The sequence below is a fragment of the Moschus berezovskii genome, chromosome 25 (genome assembly GCF_049115385.1).
Source record: "Moschus berezovskii isolate FMDL1 chromosome 25, NW_MosBer_1.0, whole genome shotgun sequence".
NCBI lineage: Eukaryota > Metazoa > Chordata > Mammalia > Artiodactyla > Moschidae > Moschus > Moschus berezovskii.
In genome coordinates, this window is record NC_142484.1 from 48,435,007 (window position 1) to 48,462,686 (window position 27,680).

The window sequence follows — 27,680 nt, forward strand, 5'->3', positions numbered from 1 at the left end:
GCAAGCCTGTGCAGCTCACCTGTCATGCTTGGGCTCCTGTGCGCAAGTGAGACAGTGCAGCCTGAGAGTGAGCGCATCGCCGGAGGCAGAGGGCATGAACCTCCTAGTGGCCACGGCCGCAGTATCCATCCTTTAGCACGACTGTCATATTGACTGACCCTTCTAACCCACGATATGACTCATCCCTCACCCAAGATCTTTACAGACTTGCCGGATTGGAGTGGGGGGCTTACCTGGACTCCTGAGAAGGCTCTGTAGGTTGTCTGAGCTAAGGAAGGTCCATGTGAGCAGGAATAGAGACACAGATGTAGAGAACGAACTCCTGGACCCTGCAGGGGAAAGGGAGGGTGGGACAAACTGGGAGAGGAATGTTGCCGTATACACAGTCCCACGTGTAAGATAGGCTGCTGGTGGGAAGCTGCTGTGTAGCTCAAGGAGCTTAGCTCGGTGCTGTGATCTGGACAGATGGGGTGAGGAGTGGTTGGGAGAGAGGCTCAAGAGGGAGGGGCTCTATGTACACATACAGCTGATTCACATTGTTATACGGCAGAAACTAACAGCATTATAAAGCAGTTATGTTCCGATAATAAAATTTTTTAATAAATGAAAGTCCATGTCACCCACTTTGACTTTTCCTTATAAATATTTATTAATGTACTGAATTTATTAACATTCCTAAATATATGCCAACAAAATAAAAACCCAGCTACTCATAGAAGTCTGGGCTTCTATGAGGAACACTAGGCTGGAAGAAGCACAAGCTGGAATCAAGATTGCTGGGAGAAATATCAATAACCTCAGATATGCAGATGACACCACCCTTATGGCAGAAAGTGAAGAACTAAAAAGCCTCTTGAGGATAGTGAAAGAGGAGAGTGAAAAGGTTGGCTTGAAGCTTAACATTCAGAAAACAAAGATCATGGCATCTGGTCCCATCACTTCATGGGAAATAGATGGGAAAACAGTGGAAACAGTGTCAGATTTTATTTTGGGGGGCTCCATTTTTGGGCTCCAAAATCACTGTTGATGCTGAGTGCAGCCATGAAATTAAAAGAAGCTTACTCCTTGGAAGGAAAGCTATGACCAACCTAGATAGTATATTAAAAAGCAGAGACATTACTTTGCCAACCAAGGTCCGTCTAGTCAAGGCTATGGTTTTTCCAGTGGTCATGTATGGATGTGAGAGTTGGACTGTGAAGAAAGTTGATCAACGAAGAACTGATGCTTTTGAACTGTGGTGTTGGAGAAGACTCTTGAGAGTCCCTTGGACTGCAAGGAGATCCAACCAGTCCATTCTAAAGGAGATCAATCTTGGATGTTCATTGGAAGGACCGATGCCAAAGCTGAAACTCCAATACTTTGGCCACCTCATGCGACGAGTTGACTCACTGGAAAAGACTCTGATGCTGGGAAGGATTAGGGGCAGGAGGAGAAGGGGACAACAGAGAATGAGATGGCTGGATGGCATCACCAACTTGAGGGACATGAGTTTGAGTGAACTCCGGGAGTTGGTGATGGACAGGGAGGCCTGGCGTGCTGTGATTCGTGGGGTCGTAAAGAGTCGGACACAACTGAGTGACTGAACTGAACTGAACTCATAGAAGTCAATATAATTATAAAATATTTTAATTGATATTTATACTAAAGTTTATAAATATAACTATCTTAATTGCCTAATTGTTCTGAAAGAAAAGTGTTAGTTGCTCAGTCATATTTGCCTGTTTGAGATCCCATGGACTGTAGCCCGCCAGGCTCCTCTGTCCATGGGATTCTGCAGGTAGGAATACTGGAGTGGGTTGCCATTCCCTTCTCCAGGGGATCTTCCTGACCTAGGGATCGAACCCAGGTCTCCTGCACTGCAGGCAGATTCTTAACCATCTCAGCCATGAGCCACCAGGGAGGCTGATGTTCCTTTAAATCAGTGATTCTCTACTGAGGTGATTTTGCTTCCCCAGTGACACTTGGCAATGCTAGAATACATTTTTGGTTATCACTACAGAGAAGAGGGTTGTTATTGGCATTTAGTTGGTAGAGGTCTGGGTTGCTGCTAAACATCTAAACAGTCTCACAATGCACAAGACAACCGCACAACAAAGAATTATACAGATCAAATTGTAAATTTTGCTGAGGCTGGGAAACCTTGCTTTAAATTTTGAAATGTTATTTTTCTCATAGGCTTCACCAGTAATTCTCTAAGTGTACTTGTGATGTTTTCCAGAGTTAATGATAAATTTTACTGTGACGGAAATTTATTTATTTATAATCCACCAATTTCTATGAGAAAATTTACCAAAATTAGTTTTACAGATTTTTGTTCATGTAAAAATTAATTTATTTATCCTTGGATCTGGGAGCATTAGTAAATTTAAACATCTCCATTTTATACTTTACAAGGGATTCACTTGTTTAAAAAAAGCAATTCAAATTATTCTGGATTAAGTTTCACACACCAAAAAGTATTATAGTTCTAATGAAAAGACTTTTCAGAAATAATTTGCTTCAAAACCTTCAAGATGTCTAAAAATTTTATAACTAAACAGATGGGCCTTAAGCTTGTTTTACAAAAATTATGTTTTACCAAATGGGAATAATTAGAGGTGAACAATCACTATAACCAGTGCATGTTTTTAGAAATTTCTCGTCTCTTTGCAAAACTGTCATATGTTAGTGCTCCACATCTTGCACATGCATTTATAAGGACAACCATTTCAGCCTGAATTGCTGTCACTTATTGTATATAAAATTCTCTTTCGTTTACAACACACCTTAATGCCAGCTGCATCTGAATTTTCACAGACTCACACCTTCTCACGTGTCTTTCTACAACCTTGAAATGTGTCAGCAGACTCATCTGTTCCATTACGTATATTTATTTTCTGTGCTGCACTACACTCACATTTTGAAAGTGTGCAATATTTCCCATTGGTAGTCAATGACAGAAATAAATTGCTCTGTATTTTTTCTAATATCTATGCCAAAAAATATGACCGTTTTTGTTTGCTCGTTAATGTGTCATTAAGGTATTAGAGCCGCTCAGTCCTATAGAAATATAATACTCAAATGTAATTTAAACTTTACTAGTAGCCACATTTAAAAACATCATAAGAAATGGGTAAAATTAATATATAATAATAATATATTTTATTCAGCACAACATGTATCCAAAGTGTTATCATTTCAACATACAATCAATGTCAAAAAATTAATGAGATATTTTACATTCCTTTTCATAATTAGCCTTCAAAATCCAATGTATATATTACACTTGTTCAGTTCAGTTCAGTCGCTCAGTCGTGTCCGACTCTCTGCGACCCCATGAATCACAGCACGCCAGGCCTCCCTGTCCATCACCAACTCCCGGAGTACACTCAAACTCATGTCCACAGAGTCGGTGATGCCATCCAGCCATCTCATTCTCCGTCGTCCCCTTCTCCTCCCGCCCCCAACCTTTCCCAGCATCAGAGTCTTTTCCAGTGAGTCAACTCGTCGCATGAGGTGGCCAAAGTATTGCAGTTTCAGCTTTAGCATCAGTCCCTCCAATGAACATCCAGGATTGATCTCCCTTAGAATGGACTGGTTGGATCTCCTTGCAGTATAAGGGACTTTTAAGAGTCTTCTCCAACACCACAGTTCAAAAGCATCGATTCTTCGGCGATCAGCCTTCTTCACAGTCCAACTCTCACATCCATACATGACCACGGGAAAAACCATTGCTTTGACTAGATGGACCTTGGTTGGCAAAGTAATGTCTCTGCTTTTTAATATACTATCAAGGTTGGTCATAACTTTCCTTCCAAGGAGCAAGCGTCTTTTAATTTCATGGCTGCAATCAGCATCTGCAGTGATTTTGGAGCCCAAAAAAATAAAGTCTGACACTGTTTCCACTGTTTTTCCATCTATTTCCCATGAAGTGATGGGACCAGATGCCATGATCTTTGTTTTCTGAATGTTGAGCTTCAAGCCAACCTTTTCACTCTCCTCTTTCACTTTCATCAAGAGGCTTTTGAGTTCCTCTTCACTTTCTGCCATAAGGGTAGCACATCTCAATTTCGATATTAAGTATCACCGGGAATACCTGATCTGTATTTAGATTTATAAAATTTACAGTTAAAATTTTAGACTTCCATACACACACAAGTTGTTCCAAATAAACTTGACAAGGTTCCCAATAACTGAATCAAGTACCAAAGAATCATTTTCTTGATTATTTGCATCCACACTGGCAAATAATTGATGACTTTTTATGCAAAAGCATGCTAATTTTCAAACTACATCTAAGTTAAATCCCCAATTCTTGTGTCAACCCAGTACTATTGACTTGGAATTCAAAAGGGTATTACGTAAGTCAAAAAAGCAACTCAATTTATCTATATTAGTAAAGCTTCTTTTCTTATACTCTGTAGTAAATTTACATAATGATGTCAGTTAAAAACTCACATATTCCTACATGTTAGAAAAATGTATCAGATTATTATTTATTGTAAGTTTCAGTTTTAATTTCTCTTATCTGTGTAGCTGAATCACAAATAAGCCTTTTATCCCTTAATGATATCTCCAGATGTCACGCTTTTAGGTATTATTGTCTAATGACAGTACATAAATAGACTCCATTATTATCAGATTTTACAGAATTTTTGTCAGTTCTCACCCATGGTGATACTACATTTCGCTGGTGTGGAGTTAGAGCCCTCTTGTGACCCCTCTTCCCCAAGGAAGGCAGGCCCACTCCTCTACATACAGATTCACGTTCGATTGCTCCCTGGTGGCAAATTTGCAATGCAGGGAGCCCAGAGAATACCTTCATAAATTAAATAAAGTAATGCATGACATTCACATAAAGTTTATTTCAGTTCAGTTCAGTCGCTCAATCGTCTCCGAATCTTTGCGACCTCATGAACTGCAGCACGCCAGGCCTCCCTGTCCATCACCAACTCCCAGAGTCCACCCAGACCCATGTCCATTGAGTCGGTGATGCCATCCAACCATCTCATCCTCTGTTGTCCCCTGCCCTCAATCTTTCCCAGCATCAGGGTCTTTTCAAATGAGTTAGTTCTTAGCATCAGGGGGCCAAAGTATTGGAGTTTCAGCTTCAACATCAGTCCTTCCAATGAACACCCAGGACTGATCTCCTTCAGGATGGTCTGGTTGGATCTCCTTGCGGTTCAAGGGACTCTCAAAAGTCTTCTCCAACACCACAGTTCAAAAGCATCAATTCTTCTGCATTCAGCCTTCTTTATAGTCCAACTCTCACATCCATACATGACCACTGGAAAAACCATAGCCTTGACTAGACAGACCTTTGTTGACAAAGTAATATCTCTGCTTTTCAATATGCTGTCTAGGTTGGTCATAACTTTCCTTCCAAGGAGTAAGCATCTTTATCAGCAGTGCCCTAAGAGCAGCCCTGCCGCCATCTTTACCAATAAGCTACTTTATTTTTACTTATTTTACTTATTTTTCATGAAACAATTATTTTTGAGTCTTAAATGTCCTAACTGGACTAGTAGACAAAAGATTTGGATTTTTCCATTGCAGAATCTGCCACTTATGAGCTGTGTAACTTTGGGCCAAGCCTGGCCCTCAATTTGCTCATCTGTGAAAATGGCAATGGATTTGATGACTGATTCACTGCAGGCCATCTCGAACCTTCTCCATTCTCAGAAATTCCCTTCCCAAGCTCCACTTCCACCTCTCCTTCCACTGGCATTGCCTTTGTCCTTCACAAGGAAAATACAAGCCAACTGATAGCCCTTCTCCTACCCCCCCTTCCAAATGCCTGTGTCTCCATTCCATCTTTCTTCCTTCTTTCCTGTTGCCTCTTCTCTTTTAGGCAATTCTTTCACTCGTGCTTTGGGACCCAACTCACCCACCTTCTCAGGACCATGACACCCTTCTCTCTCCCAGCTGGATCCTTCCCAACAGCTTCTAAACTTGCTCAAGCCTCTGCTGTTATCCAAATAAAACATGGGGCTCACAGGATTGCTGGTGTTTCTAGTTACCAGCTAAAGTAGGGCTACTGTTGGGCAATAATGGAACCATAGACCACAGTTTATAATTCAGTTTGTTGTCCAGCTTTGAAATTAGGTTTTTCTTGACCATTCGCAATTATTTGCATTAATCCAAATTTTATGCATTGGTACTCATACTTTTATGTTTCCCTCTTTCATATAGTATGGCCATATGTGGATGATTCTGTGTCTTTATCACTAGACTGTTAGCTCATGAGGACAGATCTGTGTCTATATCCTCAGCGCTGAGCAGAGTTAAGAGTTCAGTAAATATTTGTTGAATAAATGAATGAAATTCTGTGAGACTGAGCCAGCAGAGGACTAGGTATCAGGTCATTTGAAATTAGGATGCTTCATAGATATTAAATATTTTTAAATGTATTGCATACATCATGATATCCAAATGTGAGCATTGAAATTTTCTGGTGTTTTTATTTAGGCCATGGAAGCAGGACTCTCAGAAGTGAAAAGTGAGTTACAGTCACGTGATGATCTCTTGAGAATTATAGAAATGGAACGATTGCAGTTGCACAGAGAACTGTTAAAACTAGGAGAGTCCCAAAGTACTCAAGAAAATAAAAAAAGGTATATTTGTATATTCAGCAACCTGAGAAGAACTGTTCACAACATGATGCTTAAATATTTTTAAGAGTTTTATGTTTGAAATTGGAATTAAAAGTCTGTTTTGTATTATTATGCTATTAATTATTAGGTAATATTAGATATTAAAAATAAAGCTAGTGATTATATTATCTTCAAAGTCAGTGTCTTTACTTACCTGGAAAATTATAGCATGTTCTGATATTATGGATACTTATGAAGTCACATACTTTCTTAGAACTTTTATTCTTCAGAATATTTTATGAACAATAGTATAGAGCTAATATTTAATTATCAGTGTTTATAAATAAGATTTACTACATGTTTTTCAAATGTTTTTATGTTGATGGCCTTAAGTCTCAACTTTTCACTCATAAATGTTTTATTTATTTTGGCCTCCAAACTCATCACCTTGTCAGTTCCATTAAGAGTTTTGTTAGAGCAGATGTTTTTTTCCTATTTTAAAGTCAGGAATAGTGTACTGTATAACCACAAAGGAAATGGCACTGCTGAGGATTATTAAATGTTTATGTTTGTGAATAAGACTGTTCTAACTATTCCCTGTTGTTCCAGTTCTCAGTAGACCTGGAATCCTTCTCACATCTGAAGGCCAATGCCAGATCAGTGATAGTACTTTAGAAACTGAATAGCCAAATGATGATGGATATTTATTGAAAGATGATTACATTGTTTTAAAGTGTTAGTCGCTCAGTCGTGTCCAACTCCTTGTGACCCCATAAACTGTAGCCCACTGGGCTCCTCTGACCATGGGATTCTCCAGGCAAGAGTACTGAGTGGGTTGCCATGCCCTCCTCCCCGGGATCTTCCAGACCCAGGGATCGAACTGGGGTCTCCCGCATTGCAGGCAGGTTCTTTACTATCTGAGCCACCAAGGGAAGCATTATTTTTTCAAAGCTGTAGGACCTGCTAGCATTCCTTTGAGGTCTTCAAATGGCAAATCAGTATTCCCCAAAGTAACCTCTTGTCCCTCTAACCAAGGGTGGTAGAATGCCTATTAGCCAGTATGCACTTTAGAGTGGTCAGATATACAAGCTATATGTCATCACCACTGATCATTAATAAATCCACTGGAAATATATTATGTGTTCTGGTGTGATGAGTTGGTGAAAAATGTCTTCACGTATGGAATGTATATGCCTAAAAACATAAGAAATTTCCTAGAAGAGCAAACCATTCAGCCCATGTCTAGCTTTGGTTTATGAAGAGCATTGTAGGTATTTCCTCTGGAGCTCTATTTCACACAGTCAATTTTTAATTCCAGACATGGCCAACTTTCCTTGAATATATGATTTAATCTAAAATCTTGCAGTTATTTGCATATTTGGCCAATACAACTCTTCTGTTATGCCTGCTTACCATTTTCTGTTTAAGCTGGTATGTATTTTCATCTCCAAACTACATCTTTCTCATTTGGAGGATAGTCTTCAGTTCTAGTATTCTGAGATTCGATGAAACATAGGTATTTAACTTTTCACAGCTTCTGTTGTGTTTTAGACTTCAGGCATAGTCTTCTCAGCCTTCATCTTTCCCATTGAGACTTTTTAATCCTTTTGTTTTCATTCGAATGTGATTCTGTCCTCTTTATTGTTTTTTTTTTGTTTGAATTCTGTTTCTTTTTTACAGTTGTATTAGGGTGAAGCAGCCAAGGCTACCGAGTGTAAACACACAGTAGTTTTATAACAGTAGCATTGTAGTGTTTTTATTTTCAAAACTTTTCTCCATAATGCCAAGATTTTGTTAGCTTTTTCTTTTCTTTACTTATAGAAGCATCTTGAGCTGACATGTTCTGAGAGTTATTAAAAATAATTCCTACATTCCCTTCTTACATGATAAATGACAGTTCCTTTATGTTTTTATGTTAACATGATTCTTGTTTTCTTCTTGAACTTGTCCACATTAAAGCTTGATGTTTGTTCCACTCACTCACTGAAATTTATAAGATCATTATGAGGTCTTTACCATTCAGTTCAACATTCCACTCCCTGAATTGCTTAGAAAGAATTAAAAATAGGAAATTTCATTTTTCACCATTTTAAAATCATAGCAAAGAAGACAAATTTAAGATTGATCCTAAAATAATGTTTTAGGAGAATACTGGATAACATGCTCACAATATATTACTGAGGGGAAACAAAAGGGGCCTGAAAAGCAGCGTGCTATTTGTATGGGAAACATGTGTTTATACACATGTGCATAGACAAAAAAGACAGTATACACAACAATGCGGACAGTGGTTTTTCCTAGATGACAACTTACAGCAGTATATGTACTCTGATAAACTCTGTTTTCTACAGAGTTAACATGTATATTTGATGACCAAAAAAAAGTAGTCCAGTCCAGACACATGCACCTCAGGAATATCACTATAAATTTATACCTTTTATTTTTTTTATCTTTTTATTTTATATTGGAGTATAGCCAGTTAACAATACTGTGATGGTTTCAGGTGGACAGGAAAGGGACTCCGTCATACATAAACATGTATCCATATACACTCTGTTATATTAAAATGGGTAGCCGACAAGATCCTATTGTATAGGACAGGGAACTCTGCCTGAATGGGAGGGGAATATGGGGGAGAATGGATACATGTATAATTTATACGTTTTAAAAGAGCCCTTTATTTTCCATCTTTTCATTAGTTATTTCTCTCGTCTCTCAGATTTTGTTTTGTTTGTATATGTGGCTTAAGTTTCTGCCTTGTGGAACTGTTTTAAAAGCCCTTTGGAAATCTAAAGTCATGCTCAGTTACAGGCAGGTACATTCCTCAAAACCCCAGACACTATCAGGTTAGCCCAGCAATAGTGGAAAGCATGCTGCGTTTCTTGCATGATTATTTTTTTTTAAAGTTTCTAAAAAAATTAATGTATTTAATTGGAGGCTAATTACTTTACAATATTGTAGTGGTTTTTGCCAAACATTGACATGAATCAGCCACGGGCACACATGTGTTCCCCATCCAGAAACCCCCTCCCACCTCCCTCCCCATCCCATCCCTCTGGGTCATCCCCGTGCACCAGCCCTGAGTGCCCTGTCTCATGCATCGAACCTGGACCAGTGATCTGCTTCACATATGATAATATACACATTTCAGCGCTACCCTCTCAAATCATCCCACCCTCACCTTCCCCACAGAGTCCAAAAGACTGTTCTTTATATCTGTGTCTCTTTTGCTGTCTCGCATATAGGGTCATCGTTACCATCTTTCTAAATTCCATATATATGTGTTAGTATACCACATTGGTGTTTTTCTTTCTGACTTATTTCACTCTGTATAATAGGCTCCAGTTTCATCCACCTCATTAGAACTGATTAAAATGCATTCTTTTTCATGGCTGAATAATAGTCCATTGTGTATATGTACCACAGCTTTCTTATCCGTTCATCTGCACATGGACATCTAGGTTGCTTCCATGTCCTGGCTGTTATAAACAGTGCTGCGATGAACATTGGGGTGCACGTGTCTCTTTCAATTCTGGTTTCCTCGGTGTGTATGCCCAGCAGTGGGATTGCTGGGTCCTATGGCAGTTCTATTTCCAGCTTTTTAAGGAATCCCCACACTGTTCTCCATAGTGGCTGTACTAGTTTGCATTCCCACCAACAGTGTAAGAGGATTCCTTTTCCTCTGCACCCTCTCCAGCACTTATTTTTTGTAGACTTTTGGATAGCAGCCATTCTGACCGCTGTGAGATGGTATCTCATTGTGGTATTGATTTGCATTTCTCTGATAACGAGTGACGTTGAGCATCTTTTCATGTGTTTGTTAGCCATCTGTATGTCTTCTTTGGAGAAATGTCTGTTTAGTTTTTTGGCAGCATGGTTATCTTTATTTTTCATGTTTCAGTGATTTTTTATTTTACCAATCTGCCTGATGTGGAAGTGAACATTACCTGTTTCTAGTTTTCCAAATTTCCTGTGAAATTGTACTTTTCTTACCAGCTCTTGCCTTTCCTCTCTAGCGCCAATATGTGGTTGCTATTCCGTTTTATAAATTGAGCAGCTGAAGAATAGACTATTTGAGGTTTCTCTGGGTAGGCTGTCAGATTTAATCATTTTGGATCACTTTTATGGAGTAGTTGTTCCCCTCAGACATATCCTGACATAGTTCCTTTCCACAATGTAGAAGGAGGTCAGGTGTAGTTCCTTTTTTAAACTGGCTCCCAAGCTATTTTATTATATGAAACAGTCTTTTTCTTCTTATCCAAAAATCTTATCTACATATGCAAATTGAGTTTTCAGCCAATTTTTAATGTGTAATTGAAATTCCATATTAATTACTGTGTTTTATTTTCACTAACACTATTATTTGCACTCAGTTAAATATGTAAATACTTATGGGACCTGAATGTATTAGAACTTGCCATGTGTGTAACTAGAAATGTCTCCAGCAGATGAATAATCTGTCTCTGCAGCCTACGATGGCCTAAATTAACAAAGTAATCATAACAATTTATCAAGTTTAATTTTTATTCATTTTAATTTGTAGACTTGAATCGTCTTATTCACTGTCTATTAAAGAATCAGAAAAAAAAAGGAAAGAGCTATTTTCAGTGACTCCAGATCAACCAGACCATGAAAAAGAGTTGAACAAGGTATGGCAAATAAGGAGCTCTGTTCTTCCAGGCAGATCTGAAATCTTTGAATACAAAGGGGAAAAAAATCTTCCCTCTCACTCCCTTCTTCCTCCTGCTATTGATGTATTTTCTCCTAAAACAATATCCTACCAAGCTGCTAATTGTGACACTTCTCAGTGTGAAGCTATAGGGAACACAAACTTTAGGTCAGCACTCTGCTGCTGGGACACTGCTCGTGACAGGTAGAGTGCCTCGGGCTCCATGAAAGGCAGCTGATGGCAAGAGTGAGAGCTCAACCAAGCGCTCAGCCACACGCCAGCTGCATAAGCATGGAAGTCGCCTGTGCCGGTTGCTCCAGTTCCTGTTTCTAGGATGAAGTGAAGTGAAGTTGCTCAGTCGTGTCTGAGTCTTTGCGACCCCATGGACTGTAGCCTACCAGGTTCCACCATCCATGGGATTTTCCAGGCAAGAATACTGAAGTGGGTTGCCATTTCCTTCTCCAGGAGATCTTCCCGACCCAGTGATTGAACCCGGGTCTCCCACATGGTAGGCATTGTAGGCAGATGCTTTACCGTCTGAGCCACCAGGGAAGATCTTCTAGGATGCTGCTGCTGCTAAGTCACTTCAGTCGTGTCCGACTCTGTGTGACCCCATAGACGGAAGCCCACCAGGCTCCCCTGTCCCTGGGATTCTCCAGGCAAGAACACTGGAGTGGGTTGCCATTTCCTTCTCCAATGTGTGAAAGTGAAAAGGGAAAGTGAAGTCGCTCAGTCGTGTCCGACCCTTAGCGACCCCACGGACTGCAGCCTACCAGACTCCTCCATCCATGGGATTTTCTAGGCAAGAGTACTGGAGTGGCTTGCCATTGCCTTCTCCACTTCTAGGATGGGGCTGGGCTAATTAGTCCTACCTCATAAGGTCATGGGGCTTCCCTTGTGGCTCAGCTGGTAAAGAATCCGCCTGCAATGCAGGAGACCTGCATTCAGTTCCTGGGTTGGGAAGATCCCCTGGAGAAGGGAAAGGCTACCCACTCCAGTGTTCTGGCCTGGAGAATTCCATTGACTGTATAATCCATGGGGTCGCAAAGAGTCAGACATGACTGAGCGACTTTGACTTCACTTCAGTTCACTTCATAAGGTCATGATGAGGAGTAAATGAGCTAATACTAGCTGCTAGTTAAACAACTCTTGGGCTTCCCTGGTGGCTCAGATGGTAAAGAATCTGCTGCAGTGCAGGCGACCCCGGTTCGATCCCTGGGTCAGGAAGATCACCTGAAGAAAGGAATGGCTATCCACTCCAGGATTCTTGCCTGGAGAATTCCATGGAGTGAGGAGCCTGGGGAGCCCTAGTCCATGGAGTTGCAAAGAGTTGGACACAACTGAGCAACTAATGTTAAATTGCTCTTGCCATGTGCCAGAAGCTGTTGTAAGGGCTTAGCAAAACCTGATTCTTATATTCCTCACAGCCGTCTGATAAAGTGAAAGTCGCTCAGTCATAGCCAACTTTTGTGAGCCCATGGACTATACAGTCCACGGAATTCTCCAGGCCAGAATACTGGAGTGGGTAGCCCTTCCCTTCTCCAGGGTATCTTCCCAACCCAGGAATTGAACTTGGGTCTTCTTCATTGCAGGCAGATTCTTTACCAACTGAGCTACCAAGGAAGCCCTCCCATCTGATAAAGTAGGTACTAATACTATCCTTTTTTATATTTAAGGAAACTAAACCACAGAGAAGGTCAGTAATTTCGACCAATATTATAGCTATTAAGTGGCAGAGGCCAGATCTGAATCCAGGCAATCTGGCTCTAGAGTTCATCAGTTCAGTGCAGTTCAGTCGCTGAGTCATGTCCGACTCTCCGCGACCCCATGAATCACAGCACGCCAGGCCTCCCTGTCCATCACCAACTCCCGGAGTTCACTCAAACTCATGTCCACAGAGTCGGTGATGCCATCCAGCCTTCTCATTCTCTGTCGTCCCCTTCTCCTCCTGCCCCCAATCCTTCCCAGCATCAGACTCTTTTCCAGTGAGTCAACTCTTCGCATGAGGTGGCCAAAGTATTGCAGTTTCAGGTTTAGCATCAGTCCTTCCAGTGAACACCCAGGATTGATCTCCTTTAGAATGGACTGGTTGGATCTTCTTGCAGTACAAGGCTCTCAAGAGTCTTCTCCAACACCACAGTTCAAAAGCATCAATTCTTCAGCAATCAGCTTTCTTCACAGTCCAACTCTCACATCCATACATAACCACGGGAAAAACCATAGCCTTGACTAGATGGACCTTTGTTGGCAAAGTAACGTCTCTGCTTTTTAATATACTGTCAAGGTTGGTCATAACTTTCCTTCCAAGGAGTAAGCGTCTTTTAATTTCATAGCTGCAATCAGCATCCGCAGTGATTTTGGAGCCCCAGAAAATAAAATCTGACACTATTTCCACTGTTTTCCCATCTATTTCCCATGAAGTGATGGGACCAGATGCCATGATCTTTGTTTTCTGAATGTTGAGCTTCAAGCCAACCTTTTCACTCTCCTCTTTCACTTTCATCAAGAGGCTTTTTAGTTCCTCTTCACTTTCTGCCATAAGAGTAGTATCATCTGCATATCTGAGGTCATTGATATTTCTCCCAGCAATCTTGATTCCAGCTTGTGCTTCTTCCAGCCCAGCGTTCCTCATGATGTACTCTGCATATAAGTTAAATAAGCAAGGTGACAATATACAGCCTTGACGTACTCCTTTTCCTATTTGGAACCAGTCTGTTGTTCCATGTACAGTTCTGAGTGTTGCTTCCTGACCTGCATACAGGTTTCTCAAGAGGCAGGTCAGGTGGTCTGGTATTCCCATCTCTTTCAGAATTTTCCACAGTTTTTTGTGATCCACACAGTCAAAGGCTTTGGCATAGTCAATGAAGCAGAAATAGATGTCTTTCTGGAACTCTCTTGCTTTCTCCATGATCCAGTGGATGTTGGCAATTTGATCTCTGGTTCCTCTGCCTTTTCTAAAACCTGCTTGAACATCTGGGAGTTCACGGTTCACATATTGCTGAAGCCTGGCTTGGAGAATTTTGAGCATGACTTTATTAGCGTGTGAGATGAGTGCAATTGTGTGGTAGTTTGAGCATTCTTTGGCATTGCCTTTCTTTGGGATTGGAATGAAAACTGACCTTTTCCATTCCTGTGGCCACTGTTGAGTTTTCCAAATTTGCTGGCATATTGAGTGCAGCACTTTAACAGCATCATCTTTCAGGATTTGAAATAGCTCAACTGGAATTCCATCACCTCCACTAGCTTTGTTCATAGTGATGCTTTCTAAGGCCCACTTGACTTCACATTCCAAGATGTCTGTCTCTAGGTCAGTGATCACGTTATCGTGATTATCTTGGTCGTGAAGATCTTTTTTGTACAGTTCTTCTCTGTATTCTTGCCACCTCTTCTTAATATCTTCTGCTTCTGTTAGGTCCATACCATTTCTGTCCTTTATCGAGCCCATCTTTGCATGAAATGTTCCCTTGGAATCTCTAATTTTCTTGAAGAGATCTCTTGTTTTTCCTATCCTGTTGTTTTCCTCTATTTCTTTGCATTGATCACTGAGGAAGGCTTTCTTATCTTTCCTTGCTATTCTTTGGAACTCTGCATTCAGATGCTTATATCTTTCCTTTTCTCCTTTGCTTTTCACTTCTCTTCTTTTCACAGCTATTTGTAAGGCCTCCTCAGACAGCCATTTTGCTTTTTTGCATTTCTTTTCCATGGGGATGGTCTTGGTCCCTGTCTCCTGTACAATGTCACGAACCTCCATCCAGAGTTCATCAGGCACTCTATCTATCAGATCTAGTCCCTTAAATCTATTTCTCACTTCCACTGTATAATCATAAGGGATTTGATTTAGGTCATATCTGAATGATCTAGTGGTTTTCCCTACTTTCTTCAATTTAGGTCTGAATTTGGCAATAAGGAGTTCATTGTCTGAGCCACAGTCACCTCCCAGTCTTGTTTTTGCTAACTGTATACAGCTTCTCCATCTTTGGCTGGAAAGAATATAATCAATCTGATTTCCTTGTTGACCATCTGGTGATGTCCATGTGTAGAGTCTTCTCTTGTGTTGTTGGAAGAGGGTGTTTGCTATGACCAGTACGTTCTCTTGACAAAACTCTATTAGCCTTTGCCCTGCTTCATTCCGTGCTCCAAGGCCAAATTTGCCAGTTACTCCAGGTGTTTCTTGACTTCCTACTTTTGCATTCCAGTCCCCTATAATGAATAGGACATCTTTTTTGGGTGTTAGTTCTAAAAGGTCTTGTAGGTCTTCATAGAACCGTTCAACTTCGGCTTCTTCAGCGTTACTGGTTGGGGCATAGGCCTGGATTAATGTAATATTGAATGGTTTGCCTTGGAAACGAACAGAAATCATTCTGTTGTTTTTAAGACTGCATCTAAGTACTGCATTTCGGACTCTTTTGTTGACCATGATGGCTACTCCATTTCTTCTAAGGGATTCCTGCCCACAGTAGTAGATATAATGGTCATCTGAGTTAAATTCACCCATTCCAGTCCATTTTAATTCACTGATTCCTAGAATGTCTGTTCACTCTGCCATCTCCTGTTTGACCACTTCCAATTTGCCTTGATTCATGGACCTAACATTCCAGGTTCCTATGCAATATTGCTCTTTACAGCACCGGACCTTGCTTCTATCACCAGTCACATCCACAACTGGGTATTGGTTTTCCTTTTGCTCCATCCCTTCATTCTTTCTGGAGTTATTTCTCCACTGATCTCCAGTAGCATACTGGGCACCTACCGACCTGGGGAATTCCTCATTCAGTATCCTATCATTTTGCCCTTTGATACTGTTCACACTCTTCCTTTAAGTTAAAATCCAGAAAATAATGCAAGTAAAGTGCTTAGAACAGGGCCTCCCTAGCTCAGGGGAAGCACCTAATATATGTTCCCTGCTGTTACTGTTGTTGGTTACACCGAACATGTGGCAAGTACTTTGCCAGCAGCTGGGAACAGGAGGATGAATAAGACCTGGACACTGCCCTGGAAGACCCTGTGGGTTTCAACTCTCCTACAAAAAAATACCTTCTCTTCTTCCTCTAGTAAAATTCCATAGCGGCTTTTTTTCCCATAAGTTTATCATGGTTGCTACTCACTTCCCTATTCTTTAGGTTTAAGGATTACGCAGCATATTCATTACTGTATAGTCTAAACAATTGTTAAAAGTAGGAAAAACCTGGTCATGGCTTTGAATTATCATCCAGTGCCCAGCACAGTACCTGAACACAGTGAGGGAAAAGAAATATTTAGCGACCAAATCAGTATTAACGCTGAGGTCTCCCATAATTGTATAGGGTCATAAATTCTGTTGTTTGTATAAATTCAACAGACATTTATTGAGTATCTAGTAGGATCCCTCGGAGAAGGCAATGGCAAGCCACTCCAGTACTCTTGCCTAGAAAATCCCATGGATGGAGGAGCCTGGTAGGCTGCAGTCCGTGGGGTCGCTAAGGGTCGGACACAACTGAGCGACTTCACTTTCCCTTTTCACTTTCACACATTGGAGAAGGAAATGGCAACCCACTCCAGTGTTCTTGCCTGGAGAATCCCAGGGACAGGGGAGCCTGGTGGGCTTCCGTCTATGGGGTCGCACAGAGTCGGACACGACTGAAGTGACTTAGCAGCAGCAGCAGCAGCAGTAGGATCCCTGGTGGCTCAGCTGGTAAAGAATCCGCCTGCAATGCGGGAGACCTGGGTTCGATCCCTGGATTGGTAGGATACCCTGGAGAAGGGAAAGGCTGCCCTTTCCAGTATTCTGGCCTGGAAAATTCCATGGACTGTGTCCGTGGGCTCAAAAAGAGCTGGACATGACTGAGCGACTTTCACTTCACTTCAGGACTAGTGCTGTTCTGCTTATTTCTGTAGAAAATACAATAATGTTAGAGACAAACCCCATCTCCTGAAAAATTGACTATGAAGCAACTATTAAGTGTAGAAAAAGTTGTTATGAATTCATGAATGTTTTTCTTATGTTTTTCACATAATCTCCTGGAACTAATTTTACTGATATTTTAAAATATAATTTGTAAAACTGTTCTTTACTGGAGACCCCAGTGAATACCTTATGATAAAAGGTTGATTAAAGCCTCCCAGAGTATAGTTATACTGTTCCTAACCCTATAGATTTAGGTAGAGTGATACAGCTTAGCGACAGACGGAATCTACTGGTGCTCCCTAGTTTTGAAATGGAGGGAGAGAATGCCAGGCACAAATCTCTGCATAGGCTCTGGGAGGCCTCTCGATGACGCATTGCTGTGCAGAAAAGCTAGCAAATAAATTGTGTATAAATAGCTATAATTTCCAGGAAGTGTTTGGAGAGAGCATTTCATTCTGTAATAAAACCAACAAGAGTCATATATTATGACTCTTTCAAGTATTTTATTTTTCTCTTTTTTCAGTATAGAATTACTTTTAGTCACTAATTTTGTGATAAAATTGACATTTTTAATAAAGCCAAAAGTCATTTAGAGCTAGGTAAATTAAGCTCATTTAAAGAGTTTTGAAGTACAGAATGCTTTAATATCTAAATGCTGTGAAAATAATAAAAAATAACTTACTTCTTCTTCATGATAGTATATTCATTTTTCCCCACATTTTAGAAGTACTATTTTAAGAGAACATATTAAGCTACATCAGTTCAGTTCAGTTGCTCACTCAGTCGTGTCTGACTCTTTGTGACCCCATGGACTGCAGTACGCCAGGCATCCCTGTCCATAAACACCTCTGGAAGCTTGCTCAAACTCATGTCCATGGAGTCAGTGATGCCTTCCAACTGTTTCATAATCTGTCGTCCCCTTCTCCTCCTGCTTTCAATCTTTCCCAGCATCAGGGTCTTTTCCAATGAGTCAGTTCTTCGCATCAGGTGGCCAAAGTATTGGAGTTTCAGCTTCAACATCAGTCTTTCCAATGAATATTCAGGACTGATCTCCTTTGGGATGGACTTGTTGGTTCTCCTTGCTGTCCAAAGGACTCTCAAGAGTCTTCACCACCACCACAATTTCAAAGCATCAGTTCTTCAGTGCTCAGCTTTCTTTATAGTCCAACTCTCACATCCATACATGACTACTGGAAAAACCATAGCTTTGACTAGATTAACCTTTGTCGGCAAAGTAATGTCTCTGCTTTTTAATATGCTGTCTAGGTTGGTCATAACTTTCCTTCCAAGGAGTAGGCGTCTTTTAATTTCATGACTGCAGTCACCATCTGCAGTGATCTGGAGCCCAAAAATAAAGTCTGTCACTGTTTCGTTTTCCCATCTATTTGTCATGAAATGATGGAACCAAATACCATAATCTTAGTTTTCTGAATGTTGAGTTTTAAGGCAACTTGTTCACTCTCCTCATTCTCTTTCATCAAGAGGCTCTTTAGTTCTTCTTCACTTTCTGCCATAAAGGTGGTATCATCTGTGTATCTGAGATTATTGATATTTCTCCTGGCAGTCTTGATTCCAGCTTGTGCTTCATCCAGCCTGACATTTCACTTGATGTGCTCTACATAAACAGGGTGACAATATACAGCCTTGATGTACTTCTTTACCAATTTGAAACCAGTCTGTTGTTCCATGTTCGGTTCTAACTGTTGCTTCTTGATCTGCATACAGATTTCTCAGGAGGTAGGTAAGGTGGTCTGATATTCCGATCACTTTAAGAATTTTCCGCAGTTTGTTGTGATCCACACAGTCAAAGGCTTTGGCATAGACAATAAAGCAGAAGTAAATGTTTTTCTGGAACTCTCTAGCTTTTTTGATGATTCAGTGGATGTGGCAATTTGATCTCTGGTTCCTCTGCCTTTTCTAAATCCAGCTTGAACGTCTGGAAGTTCACTGTTCATGTACTGTTGAAGCCTTGCTTAGAGAATTTTGAGCATTACTTTGCTAGTGTGTGAGATGAGTGCAATTGTGCGGTAGTTTGAGCATTCTTTGGCATTGCCTTTCTTTGAGATTGGAATGAAAATTGACCTTTTTCCAGTCCTGTGGCCACTGCTGAGTTTCCCAAATTTGCTGGCATGTTGAGTGCAGCACTTTCACAGCATCATCTTTCGGGATTTGAGATAGCTCAACTGGAATTCCCGGAGAAGGCAATGGCAAGCCACTCCAGTTCTCTTGCCTAGAAAATCCCATGGACGGAGGAGCCTGGTAGGCTGCAGTCCATGGGATCACACAGAGTTGGACACGACTTAAGTGACTTAGCAGCAGCAGCAGCAACTGGAATTCCATCACCTCCACTAGCTTTGTTCATAGTGTTGCTTCTTAAGGCCCACATGACTTCACAATCTAGGATGTCTGACTCTAGGAGAGTGATCACACCATCGTGGTTATCTGGGTCGTGAAGATCTTTTTTGTATAGTTCTTCTGTGTATTCTACATCAGAGGGATGCAATCATAAAATCCAAATGGAGACACATTATAGAACAACCCCAGTGTTCATCAGATAAATTGTAAGGAAAAAAATTGGAGAGAGGAGATGGGAGACAAAAGGCAATGTGTAATACTGTTCTGGGCTGAGCGTGCTTGTACTCCAGCCTCCTAGTTGATGCTTCTGCTCTTACGACTGGGTAATTTAGACCCAGCCAGTTCCTTCCCTGAGAGTCTTTTTTTTTTTTCATTTATTTTTTTAAATGATGGAGTTAGACCATGTGATTTCCAAGGTTACATCGATCTCTGAAATTCTAAAAATGTTAGTGTAAAGAATAGATCCAGGTGAGAGATTGGTGGTATGAAGCCTGAGGCTGGACCACCTGCCTTCCTGACCTGAGTACTTTCCATGTTAGGTCATCCCACTCTGGCTTTTTTCCAATGTGGGACCCACATTCCAGGGCTCTGCTCAAACAGGTTACATAGCACAGTGCAGTCAGACCGCCTGTTACCAGGAATGTGACTTATGAACAGTTACGTATCTTAATTTTCTATCTAATTTGGAAAATAAAGATTGTGGGGATTAAGTAAGATGATTTATGTAGAGTATTTAGAGAACACACACATGCACGCAGGCACAAAGAGAGACTTTAAAAATATAGGAGCTTGTCTCAATGCGTGCACCACATTTAGATCTCTATTCAAACAAATAAATTTAAAAATCTTCATCACACCTCTGATACAAATATAAATTTGATAGTGCCCGAGTATTATATGATATTGAGGAATTGTTAATATTTTCAAGACATTATTCTGGTTATGTTTGAAGAGAGAGGGCACACCCTTAATCTTTTAGAGGTTTTGTCTAGAAATTTTTAAAGATGAAATGAAAAAAAGTTTTTGAAGTAAGTTCCCTGGTGTAAATTCATATAAATCTCTTTGTGCACGGCCCCCGCTTCACCTCCAGCCTTACTTCTCACAGCGCGCTGAGCCCAGCCTCGTCAAGCTGCTTGTGGCTCACTGGGCGCGCCCCGCCCTCTGACCCCTCTCCTTCGGCCGCGCTCGCTGCCTGGGAGCCCATCCCCATCCCGCTCTTCCCTCGGGCTTCCCTTCATCCCTCAGTGTCAGCCCCAGGCCCTTCCTCTGGGAACCCTATCCTGACTCCCACAGGCTGGAGGCAGCCCTGCCTCCACCACACGCTGCTGCTACTGGTTGCTGCACTGTTTGTTTTCCTGCTTCCCCTGATGGACTGTGATTTTCTTTTTTTGAGAACAGTAATTATGTACCTTATCTCAGAACCTCAAGAATCAGAGACAGTGAATTAGAAATGGTGAATGATTTCTAAGGGCCTCCCAGATGGCTCAGTGGTAAAGAATCTGCCTGCAATGCAGGAGACACAAGAGACATGGATTTGATCCCTGGGTCAGGAAGATCCCTTGGAGAAGGAAATGGCAACCCGCTCCAGTATTCTTGCCTGGGAAATTCCATGGACAGAGGAGCCTGGTGGGCTGTGGTCCACAGGAGTGCAAATGAGTTCTAGGAAGATGAGAGGAGGCTGAACTGAGAGGTAGTGGGAATGGAGAGCAGAGGCAGGACTTAGGAGAGGCTGAAACAGAAGGACCATGATCTCCTCCCTGACTTGATTTGGGAGGATGAGGGAGGGGAGGAGTCCAGGGTGACCAGTGGTTTCTACCATGGGAGGTTTAGCGAATGTTAAGAATATGAGATTCCACAGGCTAAGAAAAGTGGGTGATGCTTTTTCGTGAACACAGGAAGTTTGAAATTTATTGTAGCATGATTCTGAAAAACACAGTGTTCAGTCACAAATAGTACAGCACAATTTAGTCCAAAAAAAAAGCACGGAATTTAGAGCCAACAGTCCTAAGTTCTATACCTCCTTCTTCCAGTTAATAGCTTTATGACTTTGAGCAAGTCCCTTCTCTGAGCCAACTTTTTTCTCCCTAAACACTGGTTTGTCAGTCTCTGGGTGGGAAGTCCAGCACTCTTCCATGGCACCATCCCAGAGTGGTGGTTTAGTGGGTATAAAGTCAGTTATACAAGACAAGCAAGTTCCACATCTGCTTCACAACACCATGCAACAGTCAACAGTACGGTATTGTGCGGTTAAAGATTTGTTAGGAAGGTAGAAAAGTGTTCTTACCACACACACAAAATTATTAATAAAACCACAAAGGGACACAGAGAAACTTTTAAAGACAACTGTAATGATTATTAAGTCTATGTCCAAACTCTGATTTTAACCGTGAACTGTGTGCAGTTTTTTCGTATACCAAGTATACGTCAGTGAACCTGGGGGAAACATGCTAGATAATACATTACCCACCTTCCCGTCAAAGTAGTCATCGAAGTGGTATCGGTAGTTGGTGATGACTTGCATACAATAGGAAGTAGAAGTGAAAAAGAAATTTTGAAAGTGGAAGGAAAAAGTAAATGAATCATTATTGTAAGTATCTTTTTAATTCAGTATTGATCAGCAAAGGGGGGTAAGGTGGGGTCTGCCTAAGTTTAAGGTAGGATAAAAAGATAGCACATGGCCAGTGAACCCTTTCAGCTGCCTTCTGAATGATTTGTTACTGTTTTCTGGAAAATATCTGCTGCAGATAAGAAGTCATCTCTATCAGGAGGAAGAGTACCGCAGCTCTGAGCAGGAAAGAATGAGGAATGAAATCTCTGACCTGACGCAGGAGCTTCATCAGAAGGAGATCACTATAGCAGCTGTCATGAAGAAAGCTGCCCTGCTGGAAAGACAGCTAAAAATGGAGTTAGAGATAAAAGAGAAAATGCTATCGAAACAACAGGTATGCAAGGGGCAGGAGCGCCTGTCCAGGTCACCCTTGCTCAGTGCAGAGTCGCCGTCCTCCCTGATTACAGAAAGCGTTCTATTTCTTCTACGGTTTCTGAGTCTAGCAGGACAGAAAGGCTTGTGGAGTCACATAACACCTTGGTGAGATAGTGCAAAGTGTCACCAACCAAAAACCAGGGAAGCAAGTGACAGCACAAGATAATTTCTGTAAATCTCACACTAACGTTTTCTTGTGACCCATATTCTGATCACCCCCAACAGCAACAGCATACAGTAGTCACAGATTGCTTCCCAAATTTGTTTCCCTTAGTTCTCGTCAATTAACATTTTTAACTTAAGAAGAACTTTTACTCCAGCTTTTTGTGGACACTTCTCACTCCCGTTTCATATCTTTATTTTAGAATTTTGAAAAATGGATATTAAAAATGAAGATTAGCTAATATGCACTGAATATTCACTTAATGCATAGCATGGTTCATGGAAAAAAACAGCAATTATAGCATTCTACTGTTCAGATACCGCAAGTGACTTCTAAGTCTTCCCTTCCTTCTTCCCTCCCCTCCTATTTGTTTGGTGGTGGTTTAGGCACTTAGTCATGTCCGACTCTTTGCAACCCCATGCACTGTAGCCCACCAGGCTCCTCTCTCCGTGGAATTCTCCAGGCAAGAACACTGGAGTGGGCTGCCGTTTCCTTCTCCACCTCAGTCCTGTGCTCATTATCAAATTGGTGACCGGCTACGGAAAGTGTAGGGCTTCTCTGCATTATTACCCCAAGTATAGTTTTTGAGAGCACCATTCAATAATTTTCTAGATCTATGACGGTTACTGGGGCGTCCCTGCTGGCTCAGATGGTAAAGAATCTGCCTGCAATGCGAGAGACCCAGGTTTGATCCCTGTGTTGGGAAAATCCCCTGGAAAAGGGAATGGCAACCCACTCCAGTATTCTTGCCTGGAGAATCCCATGGACAGAGGAGCCTGGTGGGCTACAGTCCATGCAAAAAGTCAATAACAGGGCTATTTAAATCCTGTGTGTTGTAAAAATAAGAATATTCTGGCTTTGCCCTATTATAAGCCTTAAACTGTGATTAACCTGTAAAATACACAGGAAAACTACACATGGGATGATAGCACTGGCTGCACTGTATAGGAAATGATATTTTACAGGTGTTAACAGTGATCTAGTTAGTTGGATTATGAATGGTTTTCATTTTAACCTTTATACTCTTCTATATTTTTAGACTCTTGTCAAGGAGAATATAATTTGTAATTTACAAAAGTAAATCTTTTTAAGGAAAGTGCTTTATGTAGAAATGAGCCCTAGATAAATAAAAGGGCAGATGCTGTGTCTAAGTACTGTCAAGTAGAAGAAATTAGGGAGAAAATAAATTAGGAGACAAATGAAGTAGTCATAAAAAAGAAGGAAATTTGGCAGGAGCATCAGGAAGAACAAAACTTAATGTGAAATCATATTTGCATATTGTAAAAATTAATCAGATAATGAAGAAACTTAATGGACAGTGTTATTCAAGAATGTTTTTAAAATTGTGATTTTTTTTTTCTGGTGATAATTTGCATACCATAATAAAACAGAAGTGAGAAATGGAATTGGGGAATGGGAAAGGGTAATCAGTCAGTATAGTTTGTTTTTAATTTGGCAACAATCAGGAAATGAGGGTCCAGTGGGGCCTGCCGAAGATCAGAGAACTGAATGAGAATACCCGATTTGTGACGAGCCCGCCTGTGTCTCCCCTTTGCTACTCTTAGAAGATATTTACATTAACAAAGTAAAGTTAATTTTCATAGAATTGTGGGCTCTCATTATGAATTTTGCATTCACTTTTAACTACTAATCTCCTTTCAGATATTGGATACGCGGTACAAAGGTGTCAGGACTGAAAACACACACCTGAAGGGCATGATGGGAGACCTGGACCCCGGACGGTACATGGTAATGCGCTGACGCCACTCAGTAGCTTGAGCAGAGAGCTCGCCTCCTTGGCCAGACACTGTTTACTGAACACCTCTGCCTGTCAGGCGTGCAGGAGTCGGGCTGACAAAGTATCTCGCGCTTGGATGGAATTTACTTTTATCTGCAGGCTAGAACATTTGAATTTCTGGTTTTCTCCTTGTTCTTTTCTTGAATTGGGCTCAATTCAAATTATTTCCTCAAACATATATTACTGTCCTTGCCTTTGCGTCTGGTCTCCTTCACCCTGCGTGGCCTGACGCCTGTCAGTTCCACCTGATGCCCTGCCCCTGAGACTCCAGACTGGGTAGTTCAGCCGCACTTGGGCCAATTTGTCTCATAGCTTGTCACTCCCCCCCAGATGGGGAGCACGGACGGAGTGGTGCCTTATTAACGTGTCACCAGCACCTCCCAGCATCAGGGGGACAGTCGTCAGTGAATGTTGATTGAATAAAAAGAACAATGGGTCAGTGAACGATTGAGGTCTGACCTTGTGGTTTCTGACTGGTGTCCTCACAGGCTTACACAGGACAGCTTAAACAGATTATGTGCCTTTCTTTTCAGTTGTTTAATATAACAGTTGAGGTTTGGTTTTTTACATGTGAAATAGGAGAACGTTTATTTATTGAACTAACAAAATATCATAGTTACTTGTTTATCATTTATTTGTTTTGAGTAAAAATTCTGAGATAAAATAATTTTCTGCCAATTCAGGGAATGCAGGGGATCCGAGTAAGGCAATTGCTTAACCTGGCCTCGGATTCCTCCCCATAAAGTGATAAAGTTGGATTAGGCATTCTCCATGGTCCTTTCTTAAGTCAGGATACTGTATTTCTTTCCTTGTCAGTATTTTTAGTTTTGAATTTTTAATTGGAGTATAGTTGGTTTACAGTATTATGTAAGTTACAGGTATACTACCTAGTGATTCACAATATTTCAGGCTATTCTCTATTTATAGTTATTATAAAATATTGGCTATGTTCCCTGTGTTGTACAGTATATCGTCATAATTTATTTTATACGTATTAATCTGTACCTCTTAATTCCCTCCTGCTTATTCTATATCTGTGAATCTTTATTTTTTGCTATTTCACTATTTGTTGTATTTTTTATATTATACATAGAAGTGCTGTCATACAGTATTTGTCTTTCTCTGACTTATTTCACTTGGCATAATACCCTTCAAGTCCATCCATGCTGTTGCACATGGCAAAATATCATTCGTTTCATGGCTAAGTAGTATTCCATTGTGTGTGTGTGCGTCCCACATCCTCTTTATCTGTTCATCTGTTGATGGACACTTAGGTTACTTCCATATCTTGGCAATTGTAAATAATGTTGCTATGAACATCGGGGTGTATGTATCTTTTTGAACCATGTTTTTGTTTTTGTTTTTTTCAGATATTTATATACCCATGAGTGAAATTGCTGGGTCATAAGATAGTTCTATCTTTAGTTTTCTGAGAAACTTCTTTACTGTTTTCTGCAGTGGCTGCACCAATTTGCATCCCCATCAACAGTGTATGAGGGTTTCCCTTTCTCCGTGTTCTCACTAACACTTGTTATTTGTATTCTCTATGATAGCCATTCTGACAGGTGTGAGGTGATAATCTCATTGTGGTTTCAATTTGCATTTCTCTGATGATTAAGAATGTTGAGCAATGTTTCTTGTGCCTGTTAGCCATCTGAATGTTCTCCTTGGAAAAATATCTATTCAGTTTTTCTATTTTTTTAACTGGGTTGTTTTTTTGATGTTGAATGTATGAGATGTTTACATACTTTTGATATTAACCCCTATTGATCAAATCATTTGCAAATATATTCTTGCATTTAGTAGGTTGTCTTTTCAATTTGTCATTAGTTTCCTTTTAATTAGGTCCCATTTGTTTATTTTCGCTTTTATTTGCTTTGCTTCAAGAGGTAGATGCAAAAAATATTGCTGCAGTTTGCACCAAAGTGTCCTATGATGGTACTGTATGTCTGTGATAGTATGTCTTTAATTCTCCTAGTAGTCCACAGTCTAGCCTCAAAGAATAGAATCACTCTGGAAGCTTTCTGCATTCTTCTTTGCACCTTGTTATGGATCCTGTGATTGGAGTAAGTGCTGTGCTATCATAGTCACTCAGCTGTGTCTGACTCTTTGGACCCCGTGGACTGTAGCTCACCAGGTTCCTCTGTCCATGGGATTCTCCAGGCAGAAATACTGGAGTGGGTTGCCATGCCCTCCTCCAGGGGATCTTCCCAACCCAGGGATCAAACACAGGTGTCCCTCATTGCAGGCAGAATCTTTACTATCTGAGCCACCAGGGAAGCCCCATTGGAGTATAGATAAAAATAAGGTATGCCAACCAGTCCATTCTAAAGGAGATCAATCCTGGGTGTTCATTGGAAGGACTGATGCTAAAGCTGAAACTCCAATACTTTGGCCACCTCATGCGAAGAGTTGACTAACTGGAAAAGACTCTGATGCTGGGAGGGATTGGGGGCAGGAGGAGAAGGGGACGACAGAGAATGAGATGGCTGGATGGCATCACCGACTCGATGGACATGAATTTGAGTGAACTCCGGGATTTCACTCAGGTAGGCCTGGCATGCTGTGATTCATGGGGTCGCAAAGAGTTGGACAGGACTGAGCAACTGAACAAACTGAAACTTGCCTTTTGACTATATATCATGGATATCTCTACAAGTCAGTAGAGAAACTTCTTTTAATTTTTCTTAATTTCTCAGAAAAAAACATATATACTCATGTAAAAACATAAATTTTAATGAATTGAAGCGTAACTCATATACCAGTGATTTTAGTGAGTGTTGTCACTCTTTTTCTCTTGTTTCTCCCCTTCCCTCCATTTCTCCAGCCACCTCATAACCGATCCATTAGATAACATGTTAGCTCTTCGGTATGCATAGTTTTATGTTTTTTCGTGTGTCTGTGTGTAGTCATATACCTATTCAGGGGTTTTAACTTTTTTAAAAAATGGATTGCATTTTGTACACTTCTCTGTGTCTTTTATCCTTTGTTAATCCTTATAAATCAGCAGGTTTAGGTCTCATCTGATTATATATAGTAGCTTAAGAATATCCCATGATTTTCATGAAAAAATTCAGCTGTTTTTCCAGAATTACAGTTGATCCTTGAACAACACAGGGGTTAGGGGTAATGACTCCATGCAGTCAAAAGTCTGCAGCTAACTTTACAGCCAGCCTTCCTCCATATCTGAGGATTCAACCAAATGCAGACGTGTAGTACTGTAGTGCATATTTAAGAAAACTGAAAAAATCTGTGT

The 27,680-nt window shown here is 40.8% G+C and overlaps 1 protein-coding gene across 2 annotated transcripts in view; it reads left to right on the forward strand.

Moving 5' to 3' along the window:
- DEUP1 (deuterosome assembly protein 1) overlaps positions 1 to 27,680 on the forward strand; it is a 112,276-nt gene that overhangs the window by 25,823 nt on the left and 58,773 nt on the right. For both annotated transcript variants that reach the window (XM_055416192.2, XM_055416191.2), the window contains exons 6-9: positions 6,448 to 6,593; positions 11,116 to 11,221; positions 22,225 to 22,422; positions 24,289 to 24,375. In XM_055416192.2, the coding sequence (XP_055272167.2) occupies positions 6,448 to 6,593; positions 11,116 to 11,221; positions 22,225 to 22,422; positions 24,289 to 24,375 (537 nt within the window). The remainder of the gene's footprint in view (positions 1 to 6,447; positions 6,594 to 11,115; positions 11,222 to 22,224; positions 22,423 to 24,288; positions 24,376 to 27,680) is intronic.